General features: G+C 41.5%; 1 protein-coding gene across 1 annotated transcript in view; it reads left to right on the top strand.

Annotated features, from left to right (window-relative positions):
• SLC2A2 (solute carrier family 2 member 2) overlaps window positions 1-1,684 on the top strand; it is a 38,178-nt gene extending 36,494 nt beyond the window's left edge. Inside the window, exon 11 of the mRNA XM_032225157.1 lies at window positions 1,395-1,684. Within this exon, the coding sequence (XP_032081048.1) occupies window positions 1,395-1,589 (195 nt within the window). The 3' untranslated portion in view covers window positions 1,590-1,684. The remainder of the gene's footprint in view (window positions 1-1,394) is intronic.
• The last annotated feature ends 25,235 nt before the right edge of the window (window positions 1,685-26,919 follow it).

Genomic DNA, 26,919 nt, shown 5'->3' with positions numbered 1-26,919 from the left:
GCAACGATGTCCCACCTCCTCCTTGTTATGGCAAGCAGCCACATAGCGATGTCCCACCTCCTCTGGTACAGTGATCCAATGATAGGAATCACTGTGCCGTGTGTCATAGGAGGCGGGACATCGCTCCCGCGGCTGCACGGGACATCATCATCACAGTGGGACATCAGCATCATGAGGTGAGTGAAGTATTTCATTGAATACACCGGTATTGTGTGATAATAATTTGTTATCCAGAGCAAATTTTTACAATGGCTTTGAAAAACATTATTGGTATCTATTTTTATTTTTGAAATTTACCGGTAGCTGCTGCATTTCCCACCCTAGGCTTATACTCGAGTCAATAACTTTTCCAGTTTTTTGTGGTAAAATTAGGTGCCTCAGCTTATATTCGGGTCAGCCTATACTCGAGTATATTTTATTTATGTAACATCCAACTTACATTGAACAGTGTATGTTCTGGGTGCAATTGTGCTTAAGCAATCATATTATACATTTTTGTTGTTATAATTCCTCGCCATCTTATTAATAATATGATAATATTGTAATATTAATAGTTAACATTTAACATCATCTTCTTTAACAAGTCTTCTCTTTCCAACTTGTATTATTTTGCCATTGGTAAAATATGTTCCATATCAAAAACTATTCTGTTTATTTTTTATCCTTAATACCATGTTTCCCCGAAAATAAGACAGGGCCTTATTTTCTTTTGACCTCCGAAATAACACTTGGCTTTATTTTTGGGGAGGTCTTATTATTTTTGAGGTGCAGGAGGCAGTGAGCGTGGTCACCTCATGGCTGCTGCTGTATTGCAATATTTTCGCAGAGGGCATATTTTCAGAGGACGGTTTATTTTAGCACAGGCGCTCAAAAACCAGATTGGGCTTATCATCCGGGGAGGTCTTATTTTCAGGGAAACAGAGTAGCAAGTGTTAATCTATCCATTTCTGCACAGTCTTAAGATTTTCTTGATCACATTCCCCCCAGACGGGATTTCATCATCTTTCCATTGTTGTGCAAATACAATTCTAGTTGCAGTTAAGATATGCAAGATCAAGTATGTGGCCTTTTTATTGTATGTTTCAGGTAGAATGCCCAACAAAAATATCTCTGGTTTCAAATCTGTATGTTGTTTTGTCATTTTCTCCAGCCATGTATGTGTTTTCATCCAATATTTTCCTGCTTTAGAGCATGTCCACCACATATGATAATATGAACCAGATGCTTGCTTACACTTCCAACAGTTAGCCGATCTATCTTTAAGCATTATTGCCAGTCTTGTCAGTGCGAAGTGCCGTCTATAAAACATTTCATACAAATTTTCCTTAGTTTATTGCTTCCTGAAATCAGTGATGGTCTAAACGCCTTCTCTCTTTGTTTCTCGCCTCTCACAGAAACTATTGGGCGCCTACGTCTTTCTGGTCTTTGCGGCCCTCCTCATCCTTTTCGTCTTATTTGTTTACTTGAAAGTGCCAGAAACCAAAAACAAGTCCTTTGAAGAGATTGCAGAAGAATTCCGCCGCCGAGGCAAGAAAGATGCCGGGGGACCTACTGAAATGGAGCATTTGGGAGCCGCCGAAGAGGCTTAGAAGCATCGTTGCAACAGGAAGGCATGGAGTTAACCCAGTAGAAACTCTGGAGAAACAGGTTTAAAGAAATATAAATGTGTGGAAGGTTAAATCTATTCTCTGGCTACTAGTGGATGTTTTTTTTGCAGAGCAGTCTCTTCATTTCTCGGTTCCCTCAGGAACATGTTGCGTTGTGGAGTCTCACAAGCCTTATGCGAAAGAGGCTAAGGAAGAAACTCCAGGGGAGGACTATCGATTCAATGGGGAACCTATATACCCGGCGATCCATTGTACAAGTATTCCTCGACTTACAACCAAAACTGAGCCCCAAATTTCCACTGCTAAGCAAGATGGTTGTTAAGTGAGTCTTAACCCATTTTATGACCTTTCTTGCCACGGTGGTTCAGTTGAATCACTGCCCTCATTAAGTTAGTAACACAGCTGTAAAGCGAATCTGACTTCTCCGTTGATTTTGCTTGGCAGATGGTCGCAAAAGGGAATCACCTGACACACACACACACAGCCCAGGACACTGCAACTGCCATAAATATGAACCAGTTGCCAAGCACCAGATCACATAACTATGGGGATGCTGCCATGGTCAGAAGTGTGAAAAACGGCCATAAGCCAATAAATGAATTCTTGTAAGTCGAGGACTATCTGTATTCTGTGGGATACAAGAGCGGTGCTTGGGCAAAGAAAAAAAAAAGGCACAGAACAGAAGCTGTTGATGCTCAAAAAGGATACATGGATGTATGCCTAGATATAAATTCCAAGAAGAAGGTGTTTTGTCAGTCAGCCAAATCCACTGCATAAATATTGATTTGCTTCCCCAATTACCATGTTCCCCTGAAAATATGACCTACCCCCAAAAGTAAGTCCTAGCTTGATTTTTACATGTCTGCCCCATATAAGCCCTACCCCTAAAATAAGCCCTAATTATTCTGGGGTGCAGAGCAATGTTCCCTCTAATTTTTTTTCAGTGTGTGCGGAAAAGTATAGTGTTCGAGCGACATTTTCATGCCTGAGCACCTGAAATTTTTTTAGCCATAATTGCCATCAGAGCAGATGTTGGGAGGGGGCAAGGAGGAAAAGGATCCCCTCCCTCTCCCTCAGACCCTCAGGAAGGAAGGGAAGGGAGAGGGAGGAAAGGAAATGGAAAAGAAGAAAAGGAAAGGAAAAAGGAAAGGAAATAGAAAAGAATGAAAGGAAAAAGGAAAGCAATAGCAGTAGCAGTAATAGCAGTAGACTTATATACCGCTTCATAGGCCTTTCAGGCCTCTCTAAGCGGTTTACAGAGAGTCAGCATATTGCCCCCAACAATCTGGGTCCTCATTTTACCCACCTCGGAAGGATGGAAGGCTGAGTCAACCCTGAGCCGGTGAGATTTGAACCGCTGACCTGCTGATCTAGCAGTAGCCTGCAGTGCTGCATTTAACCACTGCGCCACCTTGGGCGCAGTGGTTAAATGAAAGGAAATGGGAAAGAAGAAAGGAAGGGAAAAGAGAAAGGAAAGGAAAAGGAAAGGAAAGGAAAAAGGAAAGGAAATAGAAAAGAAGGAAAGGAAAAGAGAAAGGAAAGGAAAAGAAAAGGAAAGGAAGATAGAAGAAGGACAGAAAGGGAAAGGAAAGAGTGGAATGGATTGGTACTGCTCAAAAATCAAATCTCAAGATCCCGTGGAGCCCTTTGGCTCAGGCAGTCCAACTCCATGCTGCTTCCCTCTCTCCCCAAAGCGAAGGGATCACAGAAAAACTGCTGAGCCCAATTCGGGGCTTCAGAGGATGCAATGCCTGAGAAACCCCGGATGTGCAGAGAAATGCAGGCTACAACCAGCGAATCCCATTTTCCCAGGAACCGACGAATGGGAATTCTCCCTTCTGCGGGAGAAGGGTTGGTCTCCGGACAAAGTCTTCCTTGATTTCACCAATCACCAGATGGAGGAGAGAGTTCGGTGCAGAGAGAGAAGGAAGGGAGGGGGGATTTTTTTAGTCACATTTAAAGACATAAAAAAACCTGCATTGCAGTTTGAAACCTGTGCGCAGTGTTTTCTTGTTACCTGCGCAGCCGCGCAGGTTCGTAGCTTAGAGGGAACATTGGTGCAGAGGGTGGAGTGAGGCACACAGGTAAAAATTAAGCTAGGATGGAGATTGGGGATAGAAGTGCCCTACTTACTAGGCCTCGCAGACCCCAATATCTGCTTCACCTTGCAGGCCCAATTCTTCTGTGGCTGCTTACCGCCTCTTGAGTATGTTGCCCTCGGTCTCTGTTTCACTGTCAGAGGCTTCCGGAAAGTCCTTTGCAGCCAAGAAATGAGTTCTAGATTGATGCACGCATCACCCCTGGCCTCTGTTTCACCGTCAGAGGTTTCCAGAAAGCCCTCTGCAGTCAGTAAGTTTTATCAGCTACAGAGAACTTCCTGGAAGGCCTCCGAAAGCAAAACAGACACTGGGGGCACCGCATGCATCAATCCGGAGCCCGTTTCTCAGCTGCAGAGGGCTTTCTGGAAGCCTCTGAAGGCAAAACAGAGGTTGGGGCGATGCATGTGAGTGATGGCAAGCAGCTACAGAAGTGGGCCTGCAGCGTGCTCATGCTGGGCAGAGCTGTTGGTGCCATCGCTGCGAGGTGAGTCAGTAATTAGCCCCCCCCGAAAAGTATCCCTAGCTATTTTTTCGATAGTCAAAAGAAAATAAGACCTGGAAATAAGACTAGGTCTTATTTTCGGGGAAACACTGGAAATTTAAAGAAAAATTTAAGCAAACATTTATTTTTCTTTTCGGTTGACGTGATGTTGCTCTGGTCTTTGAAAAGTGAAATGCCAGCAGGTCATCATATTCTGCCTCTGACACATCTTGAGGTCCAATTGCTGCCAGAGTGATAGTAGTTTGGGAGGCAAATATCGAACGAAGGAAGGAAGCAACTGGGTCAAAATAGGAAGCTTGCAAAATCAGACGATGTATTTGCAGCAGTTGTATTCCTCCTTTTTTTAAAAAATCAAATATACTTTGGAGATTAGCAGATCGCTCATCAGTCTTCACCTCCTCTGTTGGTAGCGTTGGGTACTTCCAGCTGGAAGGCTCCTTATTAAAAAGCATTTTGTGATTATTTCATACTTTCCCCCTTAACCATTTTGTCCTTAAAAAAAAGAAAGAAAACAGATGGAAGTAGATGGAAAGGACCATTTTGTCTTTTGTTTTTTATTGAAAATTTTGGAAAAAAAACTTTTACAAATATTACCTTCATCCCCCTCCCCTCCCCCACCCACCCACCCCAACTCCCCCCCCCTGGCTTCCCAGAACCAATACAGGGTATAAATCTTTAACAAAGATATTCTAAGATAAACTTTAAAAAAAGTTAGTATCATCTTTCATTGAGCTTTAACTCCTCTTTGCTAGGCTAGCTGTCAAACAGTTGATGGATACTGTTTAGACAGCTTAATGCAGCCAAGGATCCGGAGCTGTTAAAAACAACAACCCCCTCAGGCCCCGCCCAAACCAGAAGCCAGAAAGGACCATTTTGTTGTTGCTGCTGCTGCAGTTCTCTTAAATTTGGAAAGGGTACCCAGCCTGGATCTTTTGCAAAATTCTATGAAAAAAATCAGGGCATTGTGGATCTGCCGTGCACCAACATTGCTTTGCACATTTCATTTCATGCAACATTTTTTTCTTAATTAGAATCTTCTGCCTGTTTCTGCTGACACAAGTCCTTCTTCCTCCTTAGCATTCCTCCTTGGCATCCTCGGGGGTCCAATGTTGCTTTCAGGAAATACAGGTAGTCCTCAACTTACGACTGCAACTTACGACTGCCCAAAATTTACGTTGCTGAGTGAGACATTTGTTCAGTGAGCTTTGCCCCATTTTGTGACTTTTCTTGCCACAGTTGTTAAGCGAATCACTGCAGTTGTTTGTAGCATGGGAGTTTAGTGAAAGTCGGCTTCCCGACTGACTTTGCTTGTCAGGTCACACAAAAGGTGATTGCGTGACCCGAGGACACTGTGGCTATCATAATTATGAGTCAGTTGCCAAGGGTTTGAATTTTGATCACGTAACCAAGGGGATGCTGCAAGGGTCGTAAGTGTGAAACACTTTCTTTTCAGTCATCCTGCAGTCCTTTCAGCAGTTCCAAGAAGAGTCTCTCCCCCCCGCCAAGCCCCCCATTTGCATTCTGATATAGGTGAGCTGTGGGCAGAGCTAGTAAACACCCAAATGGCCTCAAGAACTCTCAGGGAAAGTGCTAAGACCGGATTTGAAAAAAACACCTCTGAGACAATTATGACCTCCTTTTTCTTCTTGTGTCATAATATCCATCATTGGACGTTGGCGATCATGTTGGCGATCATGTTGGTGATCCTTATTATGACCTAGATGAGTGCAAATCTCCACAGTGTTATGCATGTTTGAGAGCCTGCCACGAAGATTTAAATCTTCGTGCATTGTCATTGCCATGAATCCCAATCTTTCAATCGATATTTTCAAAGGACTAGAGTTCTTTTCTCTATTTGAAAGGCAAGAAGGTTTCTATTTTATTCCCACCCACCCCCTCCCCACCTCCAGGCCAGCAAAATGTTTGGAAAGAAAGAGGACCTGGGTATGTCCGATTCCTGTGTCTGGACTCTAATTCAGAGCATGCACTAATTTTGAAACTGAACAGATTAAACAAACATTGCTCAGTGTTATCTTTAAGCCAATGTTGTCACATACAAAAAGAAGAAAAAGAAGAAGAAGCTTGACTTATCTTATGATATCTCCCTGTGGAAAATACAGTGCCTACCAACAATTAACACCAACCTAGTAAATATTGGGATGTGGTGGCTCAGTGGCTAAGATGCTGAGCTTGTTGATCAGAAAGGTCGGCAGTTCAGCGGTTCGAATCCCTAGTGCCGGGTAATGGAGTGAGCTCCCGTTACTTGTCCCAGCTTCTGCCAACCTAGCAGTTCAAAAGCATGTAAAAATGCAAGTAGAAAAATAAGAACCACCTTTGGTGGGAAGGTAACAGCATTCCTTGCGCCTTCGGCATGCCAGCCACATGACCCCAGAGACATCTTCGGACAGAGCTGGCTCTTTGGCTTTGAAACGGAGATGAGCACCGCCCCATAAAGTCAGGAACGACTAGCAAGCAGGTGCGAGGGGAACCTTTAGTAAATATTGCTACAGAGTAGACTGTCTTACCCTGGCAGTTTATTTCTTTTTTATTAACAAACATGTAAAATACACACACACAAAACTTAGGCGCACACCACATTTACACAATACAATACGAACAGGAGCTTCCTGTTCTTTCTAATAACAATTATCAATCGATACTGCTCGCCTTATATTATTTCCCCTTCTATTGTATTTCATTTGGATTTAACCATTCTTAACCCCTCTTATTTTACTCATAACTATTATTTTTTTGAGTTTTGTTATATTCCTTCATTGATTCTTGTTTCTTTCCTCCGTCCATCTATACCATTTATCCCATATCTGGTAGAATTCTGATTCTTATTTTCCTTGGATTTCTTTAGTTAGTTTGTCCATTTCAGCACAATCCATAACCTTTCTTATTATTTCATCTTCGCTTGGAGTTAATTTGTTTTTCCATTTCTGGGCAATGGCAACCCAAAGGTAACCCTGGCAGTTTATTATTTTTTTTAAAAAGAACAATAAATGTTTCAAATAGAGCATAACCAAAGAGTCAAAATCCAAAGCACTTGATAGGCAGGACAAGAAACAGAGGATGGAAATTAACCAAGGAGAGAAGCAATCTAGAACAAAGGAGAAATTTCCTGACAGAACTATTAATCACCGGAATGATTTGCCTCCAGAAGTTGTGCGTGCTCCAACACTGGAGGTTTTTAAGCAGAGATTGGACAGCCATTGGTCTCAAGGGGTACCAAATTTCCTGCCTGAGCAAGGGAGTTGGACAAGATAGAAGACCTCCAAGGTCCCTTTCAACTCTCTTATTCAGTGCCTACCAGTCATTCTGCCAGAGGAAATATCCAAAAGAAACTTGAAGGAAGTGCTATCTATGTAATCATGCATTATCTACAGTTTTGATAGCTTGGAAATAAACAGTGTTTCCCCCTGTGATTTCATGCAATGTTATTGTTTTTATTACTACATCGATATCTTACCAGGTAGAGGATATATTTCTCTTTTCCTATTAACCCATTTTAATCTTCCCAAATGTTGAAATAGACTAGGCTGAGGGATTTTGAGTGGGCCTGGCCACCAGAGTTATTTTTATGGTTGAGGAAAATACGAACAAGAATCTTGTAACTTTATCAAACTCTGTTAATACTTCATCACTCCAAATATAAAAATCTAATGGTTTAGTTATGCTTGCTAGAGCTTACAGGACTTGATTTTCCACCTCTCTGAGCAAATTCATAAATATATAAACTCAGAAATTGTATCCACACAATATATTTAACCATATCAGAGAAAGCTACAGCATATGCAGCATATTAAGTTTGGTTAAGGCTAATGCTAGATAAGTTTGTTTGTGGCTGAAATGATGGAATCCAGGCCACTGTTTAATCTCTCATTTAGGCTATTGTGCAAATCCTCAAAATCTTTTAGTTGAGTGGTCAGGTTAAGCATCTTAGATGAATATATAAGTTGGAAAATTTAGTATTTTTTGTCCAGTCTGAGAAAGTAAGCAGGATCAAACCTGATAGTGGGAGATCATCAGGGAATCATAGACTACAATCTAGATCAGTAATGGTGAACTGTTTTTGGTTCGCGTGCCATAAGCGCGGGGAGCACACGGGGGGGTCATGCATGGGCGTGCCGCACCCATAATGCAACGCTCGAACCCACCCCCCGTGTGCATGCACGCATGACAGGCGCTCCCTCCCATTTTTTGCATGCTTTTTTCACCCTCCCCAGGCTGCAGAGGCTTTATAGGAGCCTGGGGAGGGCAAAAACAGCCCCCCCCGGAGGCCCTCCGGAGCCTTCAGGGACCTTCAGGAGGCTTTCCTGAAGGCTCCAGAGGACTAAAAACAACCCTATGAGCAAACCGGATTTCCAGTATGCTCGTAGGGCTGTTTTTAGTCCTCCGGAGCCTTCAGGGAAGCCTCCTGAATGTCCCTGAAAGCTCCAGAGGGCTTAAACCAACCCTACAAGCAAACCAGAAGTCTGTTCCCGAACTTCGGGTTTGTCCATAGGGCTGATTTTTTGCACTCTGGAGTCTTCAGGGAAGCTCCTGAAGCCTCCAGAGGGCCTCCAGGGGGCGTGGGAGAGGCTGTTTTCGCCCTCCCCAGGTTTCCTATAAAGCCTCTGGAGCCTGGGGAGGGCAAAAAATGGCTTTAAAAAAGGCTGAATTCAGCTGACAGGGCAACGCCTCACGTGCCCTGACAAATGGCTCTGCGTGCCACCTGTGGCACAGGTGCCATAGGTTCGTCATCCTGGGTCTAGATCGAGGTTAATTTGGGTTAATGTCAGGGTTCCAAATAGCATCCAAAAGTAAATCAGAGTCTGAAGCAAGGGATTCTTCAAAGTTCCAAATTTATTAAGAGAGCCATGTTGGCACGTCTGTGAAAAGTCGAATCTGAAAGCTTCCAGGTTTTCCCATCCAGTTGAAAGTTCAAGATCCTGCCCCTACACCCACAAGTCCATCACATGGTCCAATCTTCCACCGCCACAATGGCAGCTTCCACCCATCCAGTTCCGGCCAGGTGCAGAGACAAAGGATGACCTTGGCTTTCTAGAAAGAATTTTGTTATGGCTACCTATCATCCAACTCCGTATAATCCCCCTCTCCCATTTTCCCACAATAGAAAATGCCTAGTAGAATAATAGAAAGTGTAGCAGGCCTGAGGTCCGAAATAAAAGATGGCTTGCAGGCCTGAGAAACTGATCCAGAAGAAAGCAGTAGTAACTGGCTCCTGTCTTGTTTACCATGAAAACTACATGGTTTTATAGTATATCGTTGTACATACCTTTGCATACAAAACTATGTTTGCTCTCTAATCTTTACAGAGTCTTTAGAGATAAGACACAGGACTAACCTCTGTTCATCAAGTGCTTTTATTGGGCCACTGAAATACAATCACTACAATCTTTGAGTTGTTCTTTGTGAATGAAGGCAAATATATATTGCTCCAGGATAATGTTGCAGGATCCAATCTGGGTCAGTCATTGGGACCAGAGGTTTACTCTTCCGAGCTTTCAGACTCATGCTGGATTCCATCCTCAGGGAGCTTTTCTCTACCAGAATGTACCAGAACAGTTGTACTACATTCCTGGTAAGAGACGTTCCCAGAGGATGGGCTCTAGCACAAGTCCAAAAGCTCGGAATAATAAATCTCTGGATAGTTTCAGATTGACTGGAATAAAACTATTAAGACCTGACAAAAGAAGAATTGCAGGATCCAATTTGGGCCGGTTACCAGGACCAGAAGTTTACTCTTCAGAGCTTTCGAACTCCTGCTGGATCTCATCCTCAGGGAACTTCTTTCTACCAGAATGTTGGATCCTGCAGTTGTCCTTTTGTCAGGTCTTAATAATAATTATCCCAATCAATCTGAAAACTAGGGGACTGTGAGTTCGATCCTTGGTAGTGGCAGATATTTCTCTCTCTGGGCACTATAAGTAAATATAAGCTGCAAACTCTGCATTGGCGACAGGAAAGGCATCCAGCCAGTAAACACTCAGCTCCATTCAGTTGCCCCGACTCCACCCCAATGCAAGGGATTATGGGGTCATTAAAAGACAAAACAAATCTGAAAACTGTCCTGGCAAAAATGTAAGATGCTGACAAAGGCTGACAAAGTCGAGGTAGCTCCAAAACGGAAGGATACAGAAAGAGAAAGTGTTTCCAGCTGGTGAGGAATTTTTATTGTTTAAAAAAAGAGACTGCCTATAAAAACTCAAAAACTAATTTAAATTAAAGAAAAGAAGAATCAAGCGGCGGAATTAAATTTGGAATGGTTTTGGACAGTGGTTATCTTACTTTTTAAATGTTATTTTCATGGATCGAATCTATGTGAACCTTTTGAAATGAATGAATTAAGTTTTCTTCTTCTACCTTCTCTTTGTGACTCTCTGTAATTTACAGACTAAAGTTTTCCTCTTTTATTGCTGTGGGTATTTTTCTAATTCATTTAAAGATTGGACCTATTTTTCTAATTTGAAATACAAAAAAGATACAAAAAGAAACTCTTCAATAGTGTCTCCACTCCAGAGGCTGGGAGGTTTTGTTGATCAGAGTTTTGTGTATTCAAAATGGAATGTTTTTCTTTTTTTCACGGATTGCTTTGACTTGGCACCACAAGGTTTTACTGTTTGGCTACAGACTGATAAGAGCGCACAGATGTCCCTTTTGAAGTATGTTTTCAACCAGAGAGAAGTGAGAGCAGCATTCTTTGTGAATCTATGCTTTAATTTTGTTGATCTTTCAAGCTAGAGTAGCTGTGTTTGTCAGAATTACACAATCTCAAGAAAAAATAGAGGTCTTGACTTTGCAAAATATATTTTCAGAACTACAGAAATTATCAAATATAGTAGAGAAAAAAATGGAGAGCACATAATAAGAAAATATGATGAAAAATTTAAAATGTTCATCAAATGCAAAACGGGATGATTGAAATTCAAAACACCGAGTGGAAAATGAATATAAAGCAACTAAACCTGCTGATATCTATGATAATTGGTTTGTTCCTGAAAATGGAAAAATGGAATACAGAAAGAGGAATTAAATGGAGAGGAAATCTATTTCAAAGGTCAAGATATAGAAGAAGATAAAATTAAAGAACCTATGGACTTAAAGAAAGAAATTCCATTAGCAAAAGTATTGCTAACACTGCTGACAATCAAAGACAAACTGAATAAGGAAACAGAAAGCGGGCATCAAGATTATATGAGAGATCTTATAAGCAAGTAGTTGCTAAGAGAAGTTCATACAAAGCTGACAAGAAGATGACTAGAGGGTTGGTATCACAAATGGCAGAAGATATAAGATTGTTTTGTTATTGGAAAGATACAGGTTGATAGATGGAAGAATATAACTTAAAACTAGTTAAACTTAGTAAAATTTAGTGATAATAGATATAAATAAATAATTGATAATGATAATAATGTATACAATGCGTAGTGTTATGATAAGTAATAATTGGATATGAATATTGAATGGTACCCATGAAAGGAAGATTAGAAATCCTTTTGGATTATATACAAAGGTTAATAAAAAAGAACTAAGTTAGATACAGTTAAGTTGTGATTATTAGGGGGGAAATGTTATGATACAGGATATAGTCAAATAAAGGAGGGATAATGATGACAACATATGTATGTATGTATGTATGTATGTATGTATGTATGTATGTATGTATGTATGTGTATAATATAAGGAAACTAGATGAAAATTGCAAACAGTGATTTGGAAAGGAGGATTAGAAAAGTTTGTTATTAAATATTATGGATGTTTAACTAGAATAGGACATAAGGATTCAGTGTTATTGGAGGATTTTAGAAATATTAAATGAAATGCCAGTATGTGGTTATGTATTAAATCTTGGTATATTTTATGATGAAGGACATTTAGGTAATTATAGTCAAACAAAAATGGAGGTATAAGGGTAACATGTATAAATATCTGAGTTAAAATACTTGAGTTAATATGAATTATGCTTGATGACTGTGGAAGAGATGCACGAAAGCCTTTTGTAACCAACTGATACACTTTCTACAGTATGTAAAGAAGGAAGATTTTATGTTGTGTTTGTTTTGAAAAGAAAAATAAATTCTTTAAAAAAAAAAAAAAAGAGGTCTTGGATCCTAAGAGGATGACATGATAAACAAAAACATTTCAGAATTTTTTTTAAAAAGATAACCATTAATAGCTGTTTAGTTTACCCACAGCTTTTAATTGATGAACTGGTTAGCCAGATAAGTACTGCAACCTTAAAACACTATTAAACAATTCAGGCAAATGTTTCACACCACGCTGTTGTAAGGAAAACTAGAATGACCTTGCAGTTATAGAGGTGATCTAACTATGAAGAATCTTCAAATTTCACAACTTTTGCAGGGGACAAGTTCAGCTATTTGTTAATTGTCAGCCTGACAGCATGACAGCATTGTGGTGAGATACAATAGGAAAATCACTTCAGCTGCATAAATGAAAAGCATAATAAATAAATCTAGTTGGCTTGAAGTAGAAGGGAAGTGAACAAGTTCGAAGGTACACACCCACACAATGGATTCTGAAAGACCTTGCAAATATGTCTGATATTTCTAGGCCAAGGAACCGTGTACAATTTTTATAAATGCCGATGCTTTGCAAAGTAGAAGTCCATGTTATGACCACCCATGTTCAGCCAAGGTTCTACAGAAAGAAAAACACAACTGTATAGCTACAGATTAGGTGAAACCTAGGTTAATGCCAGTAACTATGAGAAAGATCTTGGAGTCCTAGTGGACAATCCCTTAAATATGAGCCAACAGTGTGTGACAGCAGACAAAAAAGGCAGTGCAATCCTAGGCTACATTAATAAAAGGCTAGAATCGAGATCATGTGAAGTTCTAGCACTACTTTATAAAGCGCAGTATAAAATGCAGTATTATAAAACAACACTTACTGCATCCAGTTTTGGTCGCCATGATATAAAAAAAGATATTGAGACTTTAGAAAGAGTGCAGAAAATAGCAAAAAAAATTATTAGTGGGCTGGTGGCTAAAACCTACAAAGAATGGTTATGGGAATTGGGTATGTCTAGTCTAATGAAAAGAAGGACTTGGGTTGACACATAATAGCACTCTTCCAATATTTTAGGCGTTCCCACAAAGATGAGGGGAGCCGTGACCCGTCAAAACCGCGGTCCACTAAAGCGCGCCCGATCAAAGCGCGTACCTGACGTCATCAGCAGCGCGACAAATAAAATTAAAAATAAATTAAATTAAAATTAAAATTAAATTAAAGCAAGCCGATTCACATAAAGGTAAGTGTTAGGTTTAGGGTTAGGGTTAGGTTAAGGGTTAGGGTTAGGTTTAGGGTTATGTTAAGCGTTAGGGTTAGGTTAAGGGTTAGCGTTAGGTTTAGCGTTAGGTTAAGGGTTAGGTTTAGGGTTAGGTTTAGAATTAGGTTAAGGGTTAGGCTTAGGGTTAGGTTTAGGGTTAGGTTTGGGGGGGTTAGGGTAAGGTTTTCGCTTTAATTTTAAATTTACCGCTCACAGCGTGCCGTTTTCGTCGCGCTGTGATGACGTCACGTACGCGCTTTCGTCGAGCGCGCTTTAGTCTACCGCGGATTTGTGGTGGAACCAAGGGGAGCAACTTATTTTCCAAAGCACCAAAAGACAAGACAAGAAACAATGGATGGAAACTGATCAAGGAGAGATTCAACCTACAAATAAGGAGAAATTTTCTGACCGTGAGAACAATCAACCAATGGAAAAGTGTGCCTTCAGAAATTGTGGGTACTCCATCACTGAAGGCTTTCAAAAGAGATTGGACAACCATATTTCTAACATGATATAGGATCTCCTGCTCGAGCAGGGGGTTGGACTAGAAGACCTCTGAGGTCCCCTTCCTACTCTATTATCCAATGTTCTACCTATGCTAGTGGTTTAGAGCAAAATCCAGGAACTAAAACCATGCCACATTGTTGCTGTTTGCTTTCCTGGAATCCTACCTGTATTCCTGGCAGGCAGGCAGGCCAGCCGGCCATTCGGCGTTACGGTTTTACCAACTTGCTAATCATTAAAGCAGCCTCAGTGATCAGACCATGAGTATTAGCTAAATGGTGGCATTACTTTACTTCTGGAGGTTGAGACAATGTTCCCAGATTGTGGTCAGCTAATAATGCATTATAATTAATAGACTTTGGGAAAAGCCTCTTGTCAGCACGGCGTTGATGGTGTTTTCCTAAGTGCCAACATTACTGCTGTTAGGAGGTTGCTCTTGTGTTCAGATGAATGCTTGACAACGTGCACTTCCTACTCTTGAAAATCAGCCTGGTGTCCTAATGCAATAAACGTGGGCCATGTGACCCCATTATGATTTTCTGTGCTATTATGAGTTTTTCTGCCTCACTTCACTCTGTGTTATATATTTTTTTTAATTTTTGCTTTCAGCCTGAAACCACTCTTGTGGCAGAACTGAATAGCTGGAGGGGAAAAGAAATGAATAAATGATCCAGAGAGGCTGTGATGATTTGGGGCTGAATATGCTCATTTCTCACATAAATTACTATAGGTTGAAAGGGTTGGGTGTTCTGAATTCTCCACTTCAGAAAAAAAGATACTCTTCTGATTTGATTCAGTTCTTTCTCAAAACTCACCTGGATAGATTCTCCCCTACCACCACCACCACCCTTTCCACTTCCTTTGGATCTCCGAATACGTCAAAATCTAAAGATGGGAAATGATATTGTTCAGCTAGAACAGGTGCAAAAAAAAAGGCAATCAAACTTAGCAGAGCGTTCCCTACAAAGGAAGATGTTGAAAGCTTTTTGGATTAAAAAAAACATTTACTGAGGAATGAAGAAAGTGTGCACCCTTCGAAAATTATTTGGACGTCGTGCTGCTGATCTGGTGTGTGTGTGTGTGTGTGTGTGTGTGTGTGTGTGTGTGTGTGTGAGAGAGAGAGAGAGAGAGAGAGAGAGAGAGAGAGAGAAAGAGAGATTTCTCTGCTATTTTAATTTAAACAGTTTAGTTTTTCTTTTAAGGCTGTTAGAAGAAATAACCTTCTAGGTTCAGTTCTAAGTGGGGGAAAAGACACTGGATTCATGGAAGTTGCTTGGAAAGAAGGTTTATTGATGAACAGGATCACATGTTTTGAGGTCCTGGGCAAAAAGGCACATGGGGGAGAGAGAGAGAGAGGGAGGGAGGGAGGGAGGGAGGGAGGGAGGGAGAGAGAGAGAGAGAGAGAGAGAGAGAGAGAGAGAGAGAGAGAGAGAGAGAGAGAGATTTACTGTATATACTCTCTGTTGGGCATTGAATTTGAGCTTTATTCTGATTGGTTGTCAGACTCCCGTGGGACCACGCAGGGGCAACTCTGTAGGCTGTCCTGAATCCCAAGCTTGGTTGACTCTTGCTGGGTGATGATGTAATGAAACGGCTTTGGGATTCCTATTATGGCTCTGCCTGAAGGAGGCAGATCTTTGTTATGTAGAATAGACTGGCCCAGGCCTTAATGGCCCATTGACAAAGGTGGGGGGTGAGTTTCTGCCTCCCCTTTTAGGGGAAATATTCTGCCCTTTTAATATTTCCTAAAATGTCTCATTTTTCTAGAAGAGGGGTGGGTGCTGACTTCTTACAAGGCTTTTGCACAAGCTTGAAAAAATGGGTGGCTGCTTTAAGGAATTGAGTTTTAAAGCCAGGGAGACCTGTATGAAAACTCACATTGAAAGCAGATCCTTTAAAATATGAATAAAAGTGTTCAGCATTGGTTCAGCGTTATAAACACCAGACCCATCTCCAAACCAATTCTACGTAGAGAAGCTTGCAGTTGACATGTTCCCGGTGTATAGAACATCATTAATCTATTTCTGCCCAAATATGGATATAATAGTTAAGACAGATGAGACACTCCTTGGTACATGAGTTTGCATCGATAACCAAGAATATAAATGGGACCACCCAGAGCCTGCATTTGCTCCCCTGGAAGGAGGAGCACCAGTGCTGAGATATTGTGTAATTTGACAACCTTTCAAAAATATGACTGTAAAGAAGGACGAGTGCCTACCCTAGAAATTGTTCAATTAATAGGAAATTATACTAATGTTGTTTTGGGAAATAAGCCAAAATGTCCCCCTGCCATCTTTGTCTTTATTCATATAGGGATGTTAACTGGATAAGAGGGGGGGGGGGGAAATCTCAGATTAAACCTTAATGAGTTGGACGTACTATTTATCTGAAAAATATTCGGGCATTCCAAAAACTTTGTATCTGTGTAGGCTTTGCTCTTACAAAACACCCATTCTTGAATTGCGACTTCTGCTAGACTCTTGTGTCCTGCTCGACTAACAGGGGAAAGCCATGGACAAGGAATCTTGACACCTTGGTGATAACTCATGTCGTCGTCGTCATCATCATCATCATCATCATCATCCATCTTGACTATTGCAAGGCATTCTAAGGATGGGTCTGCTGTGAAGAAGACTTAGAATGCAGCAGCCAGAAAGGTAGAGCTAAGAATCTGCCACTGCCTTCACTAGCTGCAACTCAACTTCTGGGTCCAGTTCAAAATTCTGCTTATTGCTTTCAAATCCCTGAATGGTTGTATCAGGAATTGCCTAATCCGGGGGTGAAATTCAGCAGGTTCTGGAGAACCGGTAGTGGAAATTTTGAGTAGTTCGGAGAACTGGCAAATACCACCTCTGGCTGGCTTCAGAGTGGGGTGGAATGGAGATTTTGCAGTATCCTTCCCCCAGGAGTGGGGGAGTGAATGGGTATTTTGCAGTATCCTTCCCCTGCCACACCCACCAAGCCACGCCCAGCGAACCGGTAGTAAAAAAAATGCATTTCACCACTGGCCTAACCCATAATAATAATTGTGTTTCACCCTGTGGGAGCATCAAGGAATTATTGGAAGAAATGTCCTTCCGGGTTCAGTTCCAAGTGGGGAGAAAGACACTGGAAACATGGTGGCTGCTTGGAAAGATGGTTTAATGGTGGACAGGACCACATGGCTTGAGGTCCTGGAGAAAAAGGGAATCACATGCCTTGAAGACCTTGAAGAAAAAAAAGGAAGCGATGCTGAGAGTGCCTTGGTTTTATGGCCCCTCTGGCTTTGAACTTCCAGGGGCACAGGAAGAGTATCCTGATTGGTTGCTGTCAGAGGTCATAGCTAGCTTTGTAGGTTATCTGTGTGCTAAGTTTGGTTGAAACTTGGTGGGTGGTGCAATGAGGGTCAATTAAATGGCTCTGCCTGGAGGAGGTAGATTTTGTTATATAGAATAGACTGGCCCAGGCCTTAATGGCCCATTAACAAAGATGTGTGTGTGTGTGTGTGTGTGTGTGTGTGTGTGTGTGTGTGTGTGTGTGTGTGAGAGAGAGAGAGAGAGAGAGAGAGAGAGAGAGAGAGAGAGAGATTTCTCTTATCTTTTAGGGGGAGTATTCTGCCTTTTTAATATATCCTAAAATATTTCATTTTTCTAGGAGATGGAGAGAGAGAGAGAGAGAGTTTTTTGCTTCTGAGAGTTTCTACTTATCTTTTAGGGGGAGTACTCTGCCTTTTTAATATATCCTAAAATATTTCATTTTTCTAGGAGAGGGGTGGGTTTTAATTTCCTACAATCTCTATAAACATTCTCCTTTTAGAATCACCTTTGGTTTGACCTGATGGTAGCTGAATAACTCTTTTTTTTTTGTTACATTACACACATTTGGGGTGATGGAGTTCCATTTATATATTGCTTATTTTACATTTTCACTGTTAACCATGTAGCATCGATTGATTTGGGTGGTTTTTAGAAAAGGTAAACAAATGAGTGTAAACATATTTGAAGACAAAGAAGTGGCTGGGAAATGCCTTATCAAGCAAGCCCTGTAGCTTCCCAAAGAGCATTGTGAATTTTTTTTTTTTTTTAAATGCAAGTATGGGACAAAATTCCTATTACAAAAATGTATCTGAATCAGATTAATTTTTGATCTAGCTCTACATGGCACACATCAAATATCAGAAAAAAGCCTCCATATGGAACAGCTCTTCAATAGTATTGAGCTGTGTGACAGAGCAACAAATTATAGATAAATTTTAATTCTTTCCACAACCAAATTAAACTAAACCAAATATAAACCAAATTAAACTAAAAGATCCATTCTTGATTTGCAATTCTGTTTGAAGACTTGAATCATTCTTGGTAGGAGTAAAAAAAAAAGGGACATTTCTTTTTACACTAATAGAAAATAGATTTTAGAACGGGTCTTTCCCCTCTAAACGACCTCTGCGTAAGTAATGTTCAGCTGAACAGAAATGCACAATGTATATAAAGCACAGGCTAATATTGATCTTCCCGCAAAAAAATATCCATGCTGTTCATTAAAAAGTAGCACATTGCAAATGGCCATCAATATTTCCTACAACTAGGGATAATGATAAATTTGCCAGACTTTAAATAAAAGCAACAGCATTCCGAGAGCTACTTTCTTTAGCGGCTGTAGATCTGGTTTAACTGCAGTTGGGTTGTTTTAATTTCTAGCAATGGAAAGATGCTGGTTTCTCCTGATGAAAGAAATGTCCTTGTGGGTTCGGCTCCAAGTGGGGAAAAAGACACTGGAGACATGGAGGCTGCTTGGAAAGATGGTTTATTGGTGGACAGGACCACATGGCTTGACTCCTGAACAGAAAAGGTGACCACATGCTTCAATGTTGGCGGAGAAAAGAGAAGGAAGGACTGAGATGCCGAGTCCCTGGTTTTATGCCCTCTCTGGCCTTTGATCTTGAGCTTGTATTCTGATTGGTTGTCAGACTCCCATGGGGCCATGCAGGGACAACTCTCTAGGCTGCGTTTTGAATCCAGGTTTGGCTGAGTTCTCAGATGCCATGTGACGAGTTGGGTAAAGTGCCAATATTATCATGCCTTAATCCCATCCCCGTGGAGCTGAAGTGGAGAACTCTTTATTATGTAAAGGGACTACCTTGGCCTTCTTAATGGCCTATTGACAAAAGGGTGGGGGGAGGCAGGAAGCTGCGGGAAGTTTCTCTTTAAAACGTTTCTCCTTTTCACATCCAGGGAAATACAGTATAATTTTCTGCCTTTTCAATATTTCCTAGGATATTTCATTTTTCTGGGAGAGGGCTGGGTGATAACTTCCTACGCTCCCATCCTCCTTGTAAATGAGCCAGGGTGAAAAAGATTGGGATTCTGATTAGCAAAATCTCCAATCAGTGCTTCCCAGATGGTTTTAGCCTGCACCTGTCATCTCATTCCCTAGCTAAGTTATCTGGGGATGGTGGTACTTCAGTACAGTATTCCTAACCAGGTCCAGCTTGGGTAAATGGAAAAACTGGTAAATAATACAGTATGTATGCACAGTCATAGTTTTTCCCCACATCTGAGATCAATTCTGATTAACAAAAGCTCTTTTACTGCAGCAAACCAACATGTATTTATTTCCCTATTTCCTCCAGCCTGCTTGTTTTATCAGAGGCTCAGATGCTAAATTAAGGCCATTTCCAGTGACAGCATCATGGACTTTTTGAAACCTCAGCCATGGGGTGCCATGTTGATTCCCCTCTCCCTTCTACCCCAATTAACCCTGGAGAGAAAGCCACAAAGCAGTGTTTTAAAAAAAAACACTCAGCAACTTTAAATAGGTGAATGTCAACTCCCAGAATTCTCCTGCTAGCATGTTGCCTGAGGAATTCTGGGAACTGAAGTCCACACCGTCTTACAGTTGCCCAGGTTTGGAAAAGTACTACATTAGTGGCTATATTAGTGGCTTTCAGCAGGCCAGGGTTGGTCTACACTGCAAAGTAGCTGAAATGAGTTTTGCAGTTGAAGCATAAATGAGAATCTAAATCACATTATGCCTGAGTCCCAAGAAGACAGATAGATGTTCATTAAACGAAAACCTGGTTTAGGCAGCAGCAATGGGCCATTTAAATGTTAAAGTAAAATTGATTTCTTTATCAGGCGCAATAGAGCAACTACAGCAGGGAACAAAGAACCTCCTGACTCACAATGGGAATTTAAGCCTCACAAAACCACCCACAGCTGTGAAAGGCCAGGAATAGGTTTTCCCCCCAGATGCTCTTTAGATGAATTTGCCACCACAATATCCACCATTACCACGCTATTGTTCATAGCCATTTCCATAGCCTGCACTTGAGCCCTGTTACCCAGTGGTGATTAAGGCATCTTTTTGACAGGACATGTTAAATGGATTTTGCTGCATGCCTGTAAGCACCGTAGCTGCTGATAGAAGGATTTCAATAAAGAATTAGAAGGGATCCCTATGAGAGCAGATTGTTGGGGGTCCCATAATGTTTTATCCACATGCCATTATGGGAATAAAAGAATGGAAACTGCAGGCAGCCATACTGGGACCGTGGGGAGAAAATTACCCTGAAATAATAGTATATTTTTTATTGTACCAACAGTTACCTAAAGCAATGGGTTCAATTCAGCATTTCTAGACTCATAGGAGATGCAAACGTCTGCTTCAATACCTTTAGCAAAGCAGAGCCTATAAAAGGATTCTTGCCTGTTTTCTTAACATTCAACTCCAGTTCAGTAGAGCAAGGAGTCACTGTTTACTGTTTGAGCACTGATATTTTCCTTAAGAGTCTGCACAGATGGAATTTCAAATAGATAGATAACCTTTACTGTCATTTATACTGTGGGCATCCTGGAACACATTAAAAATGAAATTCCTGCCTGCTCTCAAAAATATACACATAGATAACACACATATACATACACATGATACATGGTACATATATACTGTGTGTGTGAATACACACACACACATATAATACATACATATAAATAATACACACACACACACATACACACACACACAAATCTTATCTGTCTATCTATCTATCTATCTATCTATCTATCTATCTATCTATCTATCTATCTATCTATCTAACTAACTAACTAACTAACTATCTATCTATCTATCTATCTATCTCTGTCCATCTTGGATACATGGATACAAAACTGGGACTGATTCTGGATGGTCTGCTTCAGATACCATGAAGCCTCCTTCCAGAAGGTAATAAGGAAAACGCATCATGAAGAGGATATGTAGTGTCCCAGACAATACTGTGGAAGGTGGTCAAGCATTGCTTATATGCTATGTTCTCGATAGACGGAAGTGAACTGCCAATAATCTTCTCTGCCATCCTCATCACTCTCTGCACCGCCTTTCAGTCTGAAGCAGGAATACTTCCAAACCAATCTGTAATGCAATATGATGGGATGCTCTCGATTGTCCTTCTATAGCAGGTGTGTCAAGCTCAAGATTTAGGCACCCCACGGGGTTCTGGCCCACAGGGCCGGCCTGGAAATAGCAAAGGACCGGCCCACTGTGCCTCTGGCAGCCAAAACAGGGCGTTGGATGTGTGTGTGGCCTCCGTGCCCCCTTTTGGCTGGCAGGGTACTGTAGGAGGTGTCCGTCCCATCTCCCACCCTGGCCGGCCCACGGAGAACTACAACGCTGATCTGACCATCGAATAAATCCAGTTTGACCGTGCCTACTCTATAGAAAGTGGTAACAACAGAGTAAGGAATATGTGCTCTTCTCATGTGACATAGAAAATGCTAACCATCTCCACAGGTGAATCATTAATACTCAGGTGTTTGGCTATGCTTGCCTTTTCTGAAATCGACAATGATCTCTTTGATTTTTCCAACATTTAAAACAAGGCTGTTTTTATCACACCGGTTCACCAAAATTTCTACCTCCTTGCGGTAAGCACCCCCATTGTCGTCCTGAATAAGGACGGCTACTGTCGTATCATCAGCATATTTCACATTCTGTCAAAACTTACACAACAGTCTTGGGTCAACAGGGTGAACAACAGTGGACTTAGGCACAGCCCTGAGGAGAGCCTGTGCTCAAGAAAATGGTGTTAGGAATATTAGTCCCAACTCACACATCGTGGGGCCTATCAATAAGAAAATCAAAAATCCCGTTGTACAAAGGCGTATCAAAGCCTAAATATCCAGAGCAAACAGTTATGCTCTGGAAATGCTGCCAAACATTTTGAACTGACCACAGCTCAGGAGAAAGGAAATCTGTAAGTTTTGGGCTAACCCCCCCCCCCCCAGCTTTGTTTGGCTTGTGCGAAAAAGATAGGAAGACAGTTGCAGCTGTTCTCACTTTTCTATAAAGGTAAAGGTTCCCCTTGCACATATGTGCTACTCGTTCCCAACTCTAGGGGACAGTGCTCATCGCCGTTTCAAAGCCAAAGATCCAGCGCTGTCCAAAGATAACTCTGTGGTCATGTGGCCAGTATGACTACACATCATAGGTGCATGGAACACTGTTACCTTCCCACCAAAGGTAGTCCCTATTTTTCTACTTGCATTTCTACATGTTTTTGAGCTGCAAAATTGGCAGAAGCTGGGACAAGTAATGGGAACTCACTCCATTGCACTAGGGATTCGAACCGTCGAACTGCCGACCTTTCTGATCGATAAGCTCAGCGTCTTAGCCACTGAGCCACCGCATCCCTTATATATACTTTTCTATAGCTGCTACCTAATTTCCGTGTTTTATTCAATTCTCTCCTGAAACAGCAATAAGATCCAAATGAGACATATCTGCTCATTTGATGTCTTCCTGTAACTTCAATGGCTTGTCTAAATTAAACAACCCCTGGCCCTAAGCCATTTGCACACATTCAGCAATAACTATCCCTACTTCTAATTCGTGGCCTTTCTGTGTTATTTCAAGGCCACCAACCCCACCTGCAGGATAAAATCATGCAATGCACATCTCTGATATGTATTGCAAGGTTTTACTGAACTGATGGCAGGTGGACCAAGCCAGTCACAGAATGGATTCCACTTGATAAAGGACACGAAATTAATTTTGAAGGAACCAGGTTAATCTCCAAAACAGAACACTTCAACAAGAGAATAATTATGGAAGCTATCAAAATAGAGAAACACCCCCAACATGAATAAACGTGATGATATCTCCTGCCTACCAAACATCTAGAAACCAGCCCTAGTCAACAAACGAGCCCCACTCACCACCCAGGCCGGTACAACACGAAACAATAATGGACACACAGCCAGCACCAATCAGCACCAATCTACCAATCATGATACAACCACACGACCAATCATTCCACTTACTGAAACAAAGGCAGCACTCCACACACCCCCCACCAAGTTTTATAGAAAGACGGCAGCTCTGATCACACTTTAAGCCCAAAACCCAGCCTGAAGATGGCGAGTGAGACCTTGCCGAAACATTGCCAAGACAATCTCAATCTTACACGGGAAAAGACCCGAATACAACAAGACCAGCATATCTACACCCGTGAAAATCTACGAAATGCTACGTATAAAAAAACTATAGTGTGTTGCATTTATGAAATCAATGAACTGCTACGGAGAAAACAAATTTTTATTTCTGAATGCAACAAAAACATTCTGAACTCCCCCCCAAAAATATGGGTCAAAAACCTCAATCAATCACGTGCCAGTGGGTATTGCACATTGGCAGTTGTGATGTTGAGCGACAGGAAGCCGCAGCACAGGATGAAAGAGCCACACGTTGACTCCGGAGCCGCGGGTTGCAGACCCCTGGGATAGACAATGGCTAAAATGATGGTGATGACATATTCCACATGACGGTCTCTCTCTCTCGGCTGATTCCCAGCAGGAGGTTTATTCAGTTTAGTTACGAGGAGAAACACCACCAGAAAACACTTTTTATTGGTTCCGAGGAGAAACAAAACCAGAAAACACTTTTTATTTTAATTATTAGATGCCCCTTTCTCATTTGAAGGGAAGCTACTTTTTCTAAGACCCCTAAAGTGTATTGAAAAATGCCTCCAGAGGAAATTCTATGTTAAGCTACTGTAAAATTTAAATATTGTACAGGTAGTCCTTCACTTACAACAGTATTTTTAGTTCAAAGTTACAACACTGAAAAAATTGATCTACAACCATTTTTCACACTTATGACCGTGGCAGCATCCCCTGTGGTCATGTGATAAAAATCCAGATGCTTGGATGACTCACTCACATTGATGACCCTTTTAGTGTCCCAGGATTATGTGCTCACCTTTTTCAACCTTCTGACAAGCAAAGCCAATGGGGACACCAGATTCACTTAACCAATGCGGCAAGAAGTCGTAAAATGGGGCTAAACTCACTTAACGAATCTCTCACTTAGCCACATAAATGCTGGGCTCAATTTAACCTGTAAGTTGAGGACTATTTGTAGAATGCTCCAAGGAAAAGGATTTCTGAGAGGCACTGATTAAGCTTAATCACAACTTCTTGAATGTGTATCAGGTTGGAGTCTTAAATTTAATTTAATTTAATTTATTAGATTTAAAGGCCGCCCAATCCCGAAGGACTCCGGGTAGTAGATAGGTATTTGAAGATTAGCTCTCAGTGACAGTTCCAAGTTAAAAAAAAAAAGGACAGCATTGTCAGTCTCATATCATTGTCCATGAAATGATTCTAATAATTATCTTCACAGGGTTACAGCAATGATGGAGAGAAAAAAAGCATGGCAGTTAAAATTGAAGAATGTACAGATTGGCTGGAAAAAGTGGACATTGCAATGCAATACATTTGGAGAGCACAAATGCATTTTACTTACATAATCCCAGAGTTCCTGAGAGCTGGGTAGCATAAACATTTAATAAATTGTTATCTGTTCACAATAAGGTGAAGTCACCGCTGCCAGTTCCCTCATAACTGAATGTAGAGGGTCGTGCTTGCTTACTGACCACTTGTTCAGTGACCAAAGTTGCAACAGCACTGAAGAGTGAACCTTACGTTCTGGTGGTTGCTATCCCTGAAATCACAAGATGTGATTTGGGTTCTTGACAATCAACTCTTGCAATAGTTATAAGCATCCCGTGGTCACGTGATTGCAATTTGCAAGTTTTCTTGCCAGCAGGAAATGTTGCAAGTTATTCCTTTAAGTATGCCCTGTTCCCCCTGCATTCATGTGGTGTGGGGCTCGCCTTCTCCTGGACTTCCTGCTTTTGAGGACAGCCTACATCCAGCCTAGCCCCCATCCTCCCACTTAGCACTTCTATGTTCCTTACCCACTGCTTCCTAATATCCCACCCATCTTGGGGGTTATGGTAGCAACTGGGACTGCCAGGATCGCCCTCACTAGGCAATCTGGCCAAATGACATTATGCTTCACAACTACATCACTTGACAGCTATCTCAGTCCAGAGTTGGGTTCCTACCAGTTCGCACCTATTCGGTAGAACCGGTTCGTCAAATCTACCGAACCGATTAGAAGAGGTTCCACCAGTGGACCCGGAAAGCAGGCCACACCTACAGAAGGGATTCCAAATTTTTTTGAAACCCACCACTGGTCCTTGGATATGATTATTCTACACTATCATGCTCATATTTATAAAACTCAGTGCCTCTGTGAAAGGTAAGGATGACTACTGCGTTTGTGGTGCAATCAGAACATTGCGTGTGTTGAAGTTGTTTTAACGCAAACCAAAGATGCCTTTTAAAAAACAAGTTTCCATCATATTCTTATGCCAGTGCTGTGTGTGAGGTAATTTAAGGTGGTTCTGACAAGTGTCGTCGGCATCTTCATATCCGGTCACATGGGCGGCAAGCCACTCCCATCCGGTCACATGGGCGGCAAGCCACTCCCACAAAGGAGGCCACACCCATAGAGTAGGTTCCAACAATTTTTGAAACCCACCACTGTCTCAGTCCCAATTGCCTTCGTGACCTGGGAATTACCTATATTTAAAACGAGACCAGAAAACCATCTGCTTGAAATGCTTTAATTTATATTCTTCTACTGAGCAGTGAACCAGATTCATTAATTCATAAAGAATTTCCTCCAACTTTGATTCTAATTTATTAGAAAGACCGGGAACTAGCTTGCTAGCCTTCTTAAGAGTTTCCACCAAATTGGAAGAGAGGAGGGTGGTGCTCCATTAGGGTAAACTGGCTTTGAAACTCCACTTTCCTTCTGAAATACATTCTGGACTTTGTAAAACTTTTGGGATTCCTTGTAATACTTCTACTATCAATATGTTATCTGGATTTAGCATTCAAATAGAATGTTGCCTGCAACATTCTGCCACATTAACACCTCAAATATAACAATTGTTAAGAAAGACAAAAAATTCTACATAGTGGGCCTACCAGAGCCTGGAAACAGCAGAAGAAAAAGAACAAAATAGCAATAGACTTATATATCCTCCATAGTGCTTTTACAGCCCTCTCTAAGAAGTTTACAGAATCAGCCTATTGCCCTCCAACAATTGGGGTCCTCATTTTACCCACCTCGGAAGGATGGACGGCTGAGTCAACCTTGAGCCAGTGAGATTTGAACTGCAGCTAGCTGTCAGCTGAAGTAGGCTGCAGTACTGCACCCTAACCACTGTACCACTTCGGCTCTATTTGCATTACAAAGTAATAGAAATAGAAACAGAATGACTGTGGCAAAAGAAGGCAAAAGTAGTACCAATAGCAGTGATGAAATTCAATATTTGTTTACTTCTGATTCTGTGGGCATGGCTTGGTGGGCGTGGCAGGGTAAGGATATTGCAAAATTCCCATTCCCTCCCCACTCCTGGGGGAAGGATATTGCAAAATCTCCATTCCCACCCCACTCTGGGGCCAGCGAAAGGTGGTATTTGCCAGTTCTCCGAACTACTCAAAATTTCTGCTACCGGTTCTCCAGAACCTGTCAGAACCTGCTGAATTTCACCCCTCACCAATAGTAATAGGTGCCTTG

Source organism: Thamnophis elegans, chromosome 10 (assembly GCF_009769535.1).
Source record: "Thamnophis elegans isolate rThaEle1 chromosome 10, rThaEle1.pri, whole genome shotgun sequence".
NCBI lineage: Eukaryota > Metazoa > Chordata > Lepidosauria > Squamata > Colubridae > Thamnophis > Thamnophis elegans.
Note: the sequence above shows the minus strand (reverse complement) of the source record. Positions and strands in the feature narration are given on the sequence as shown.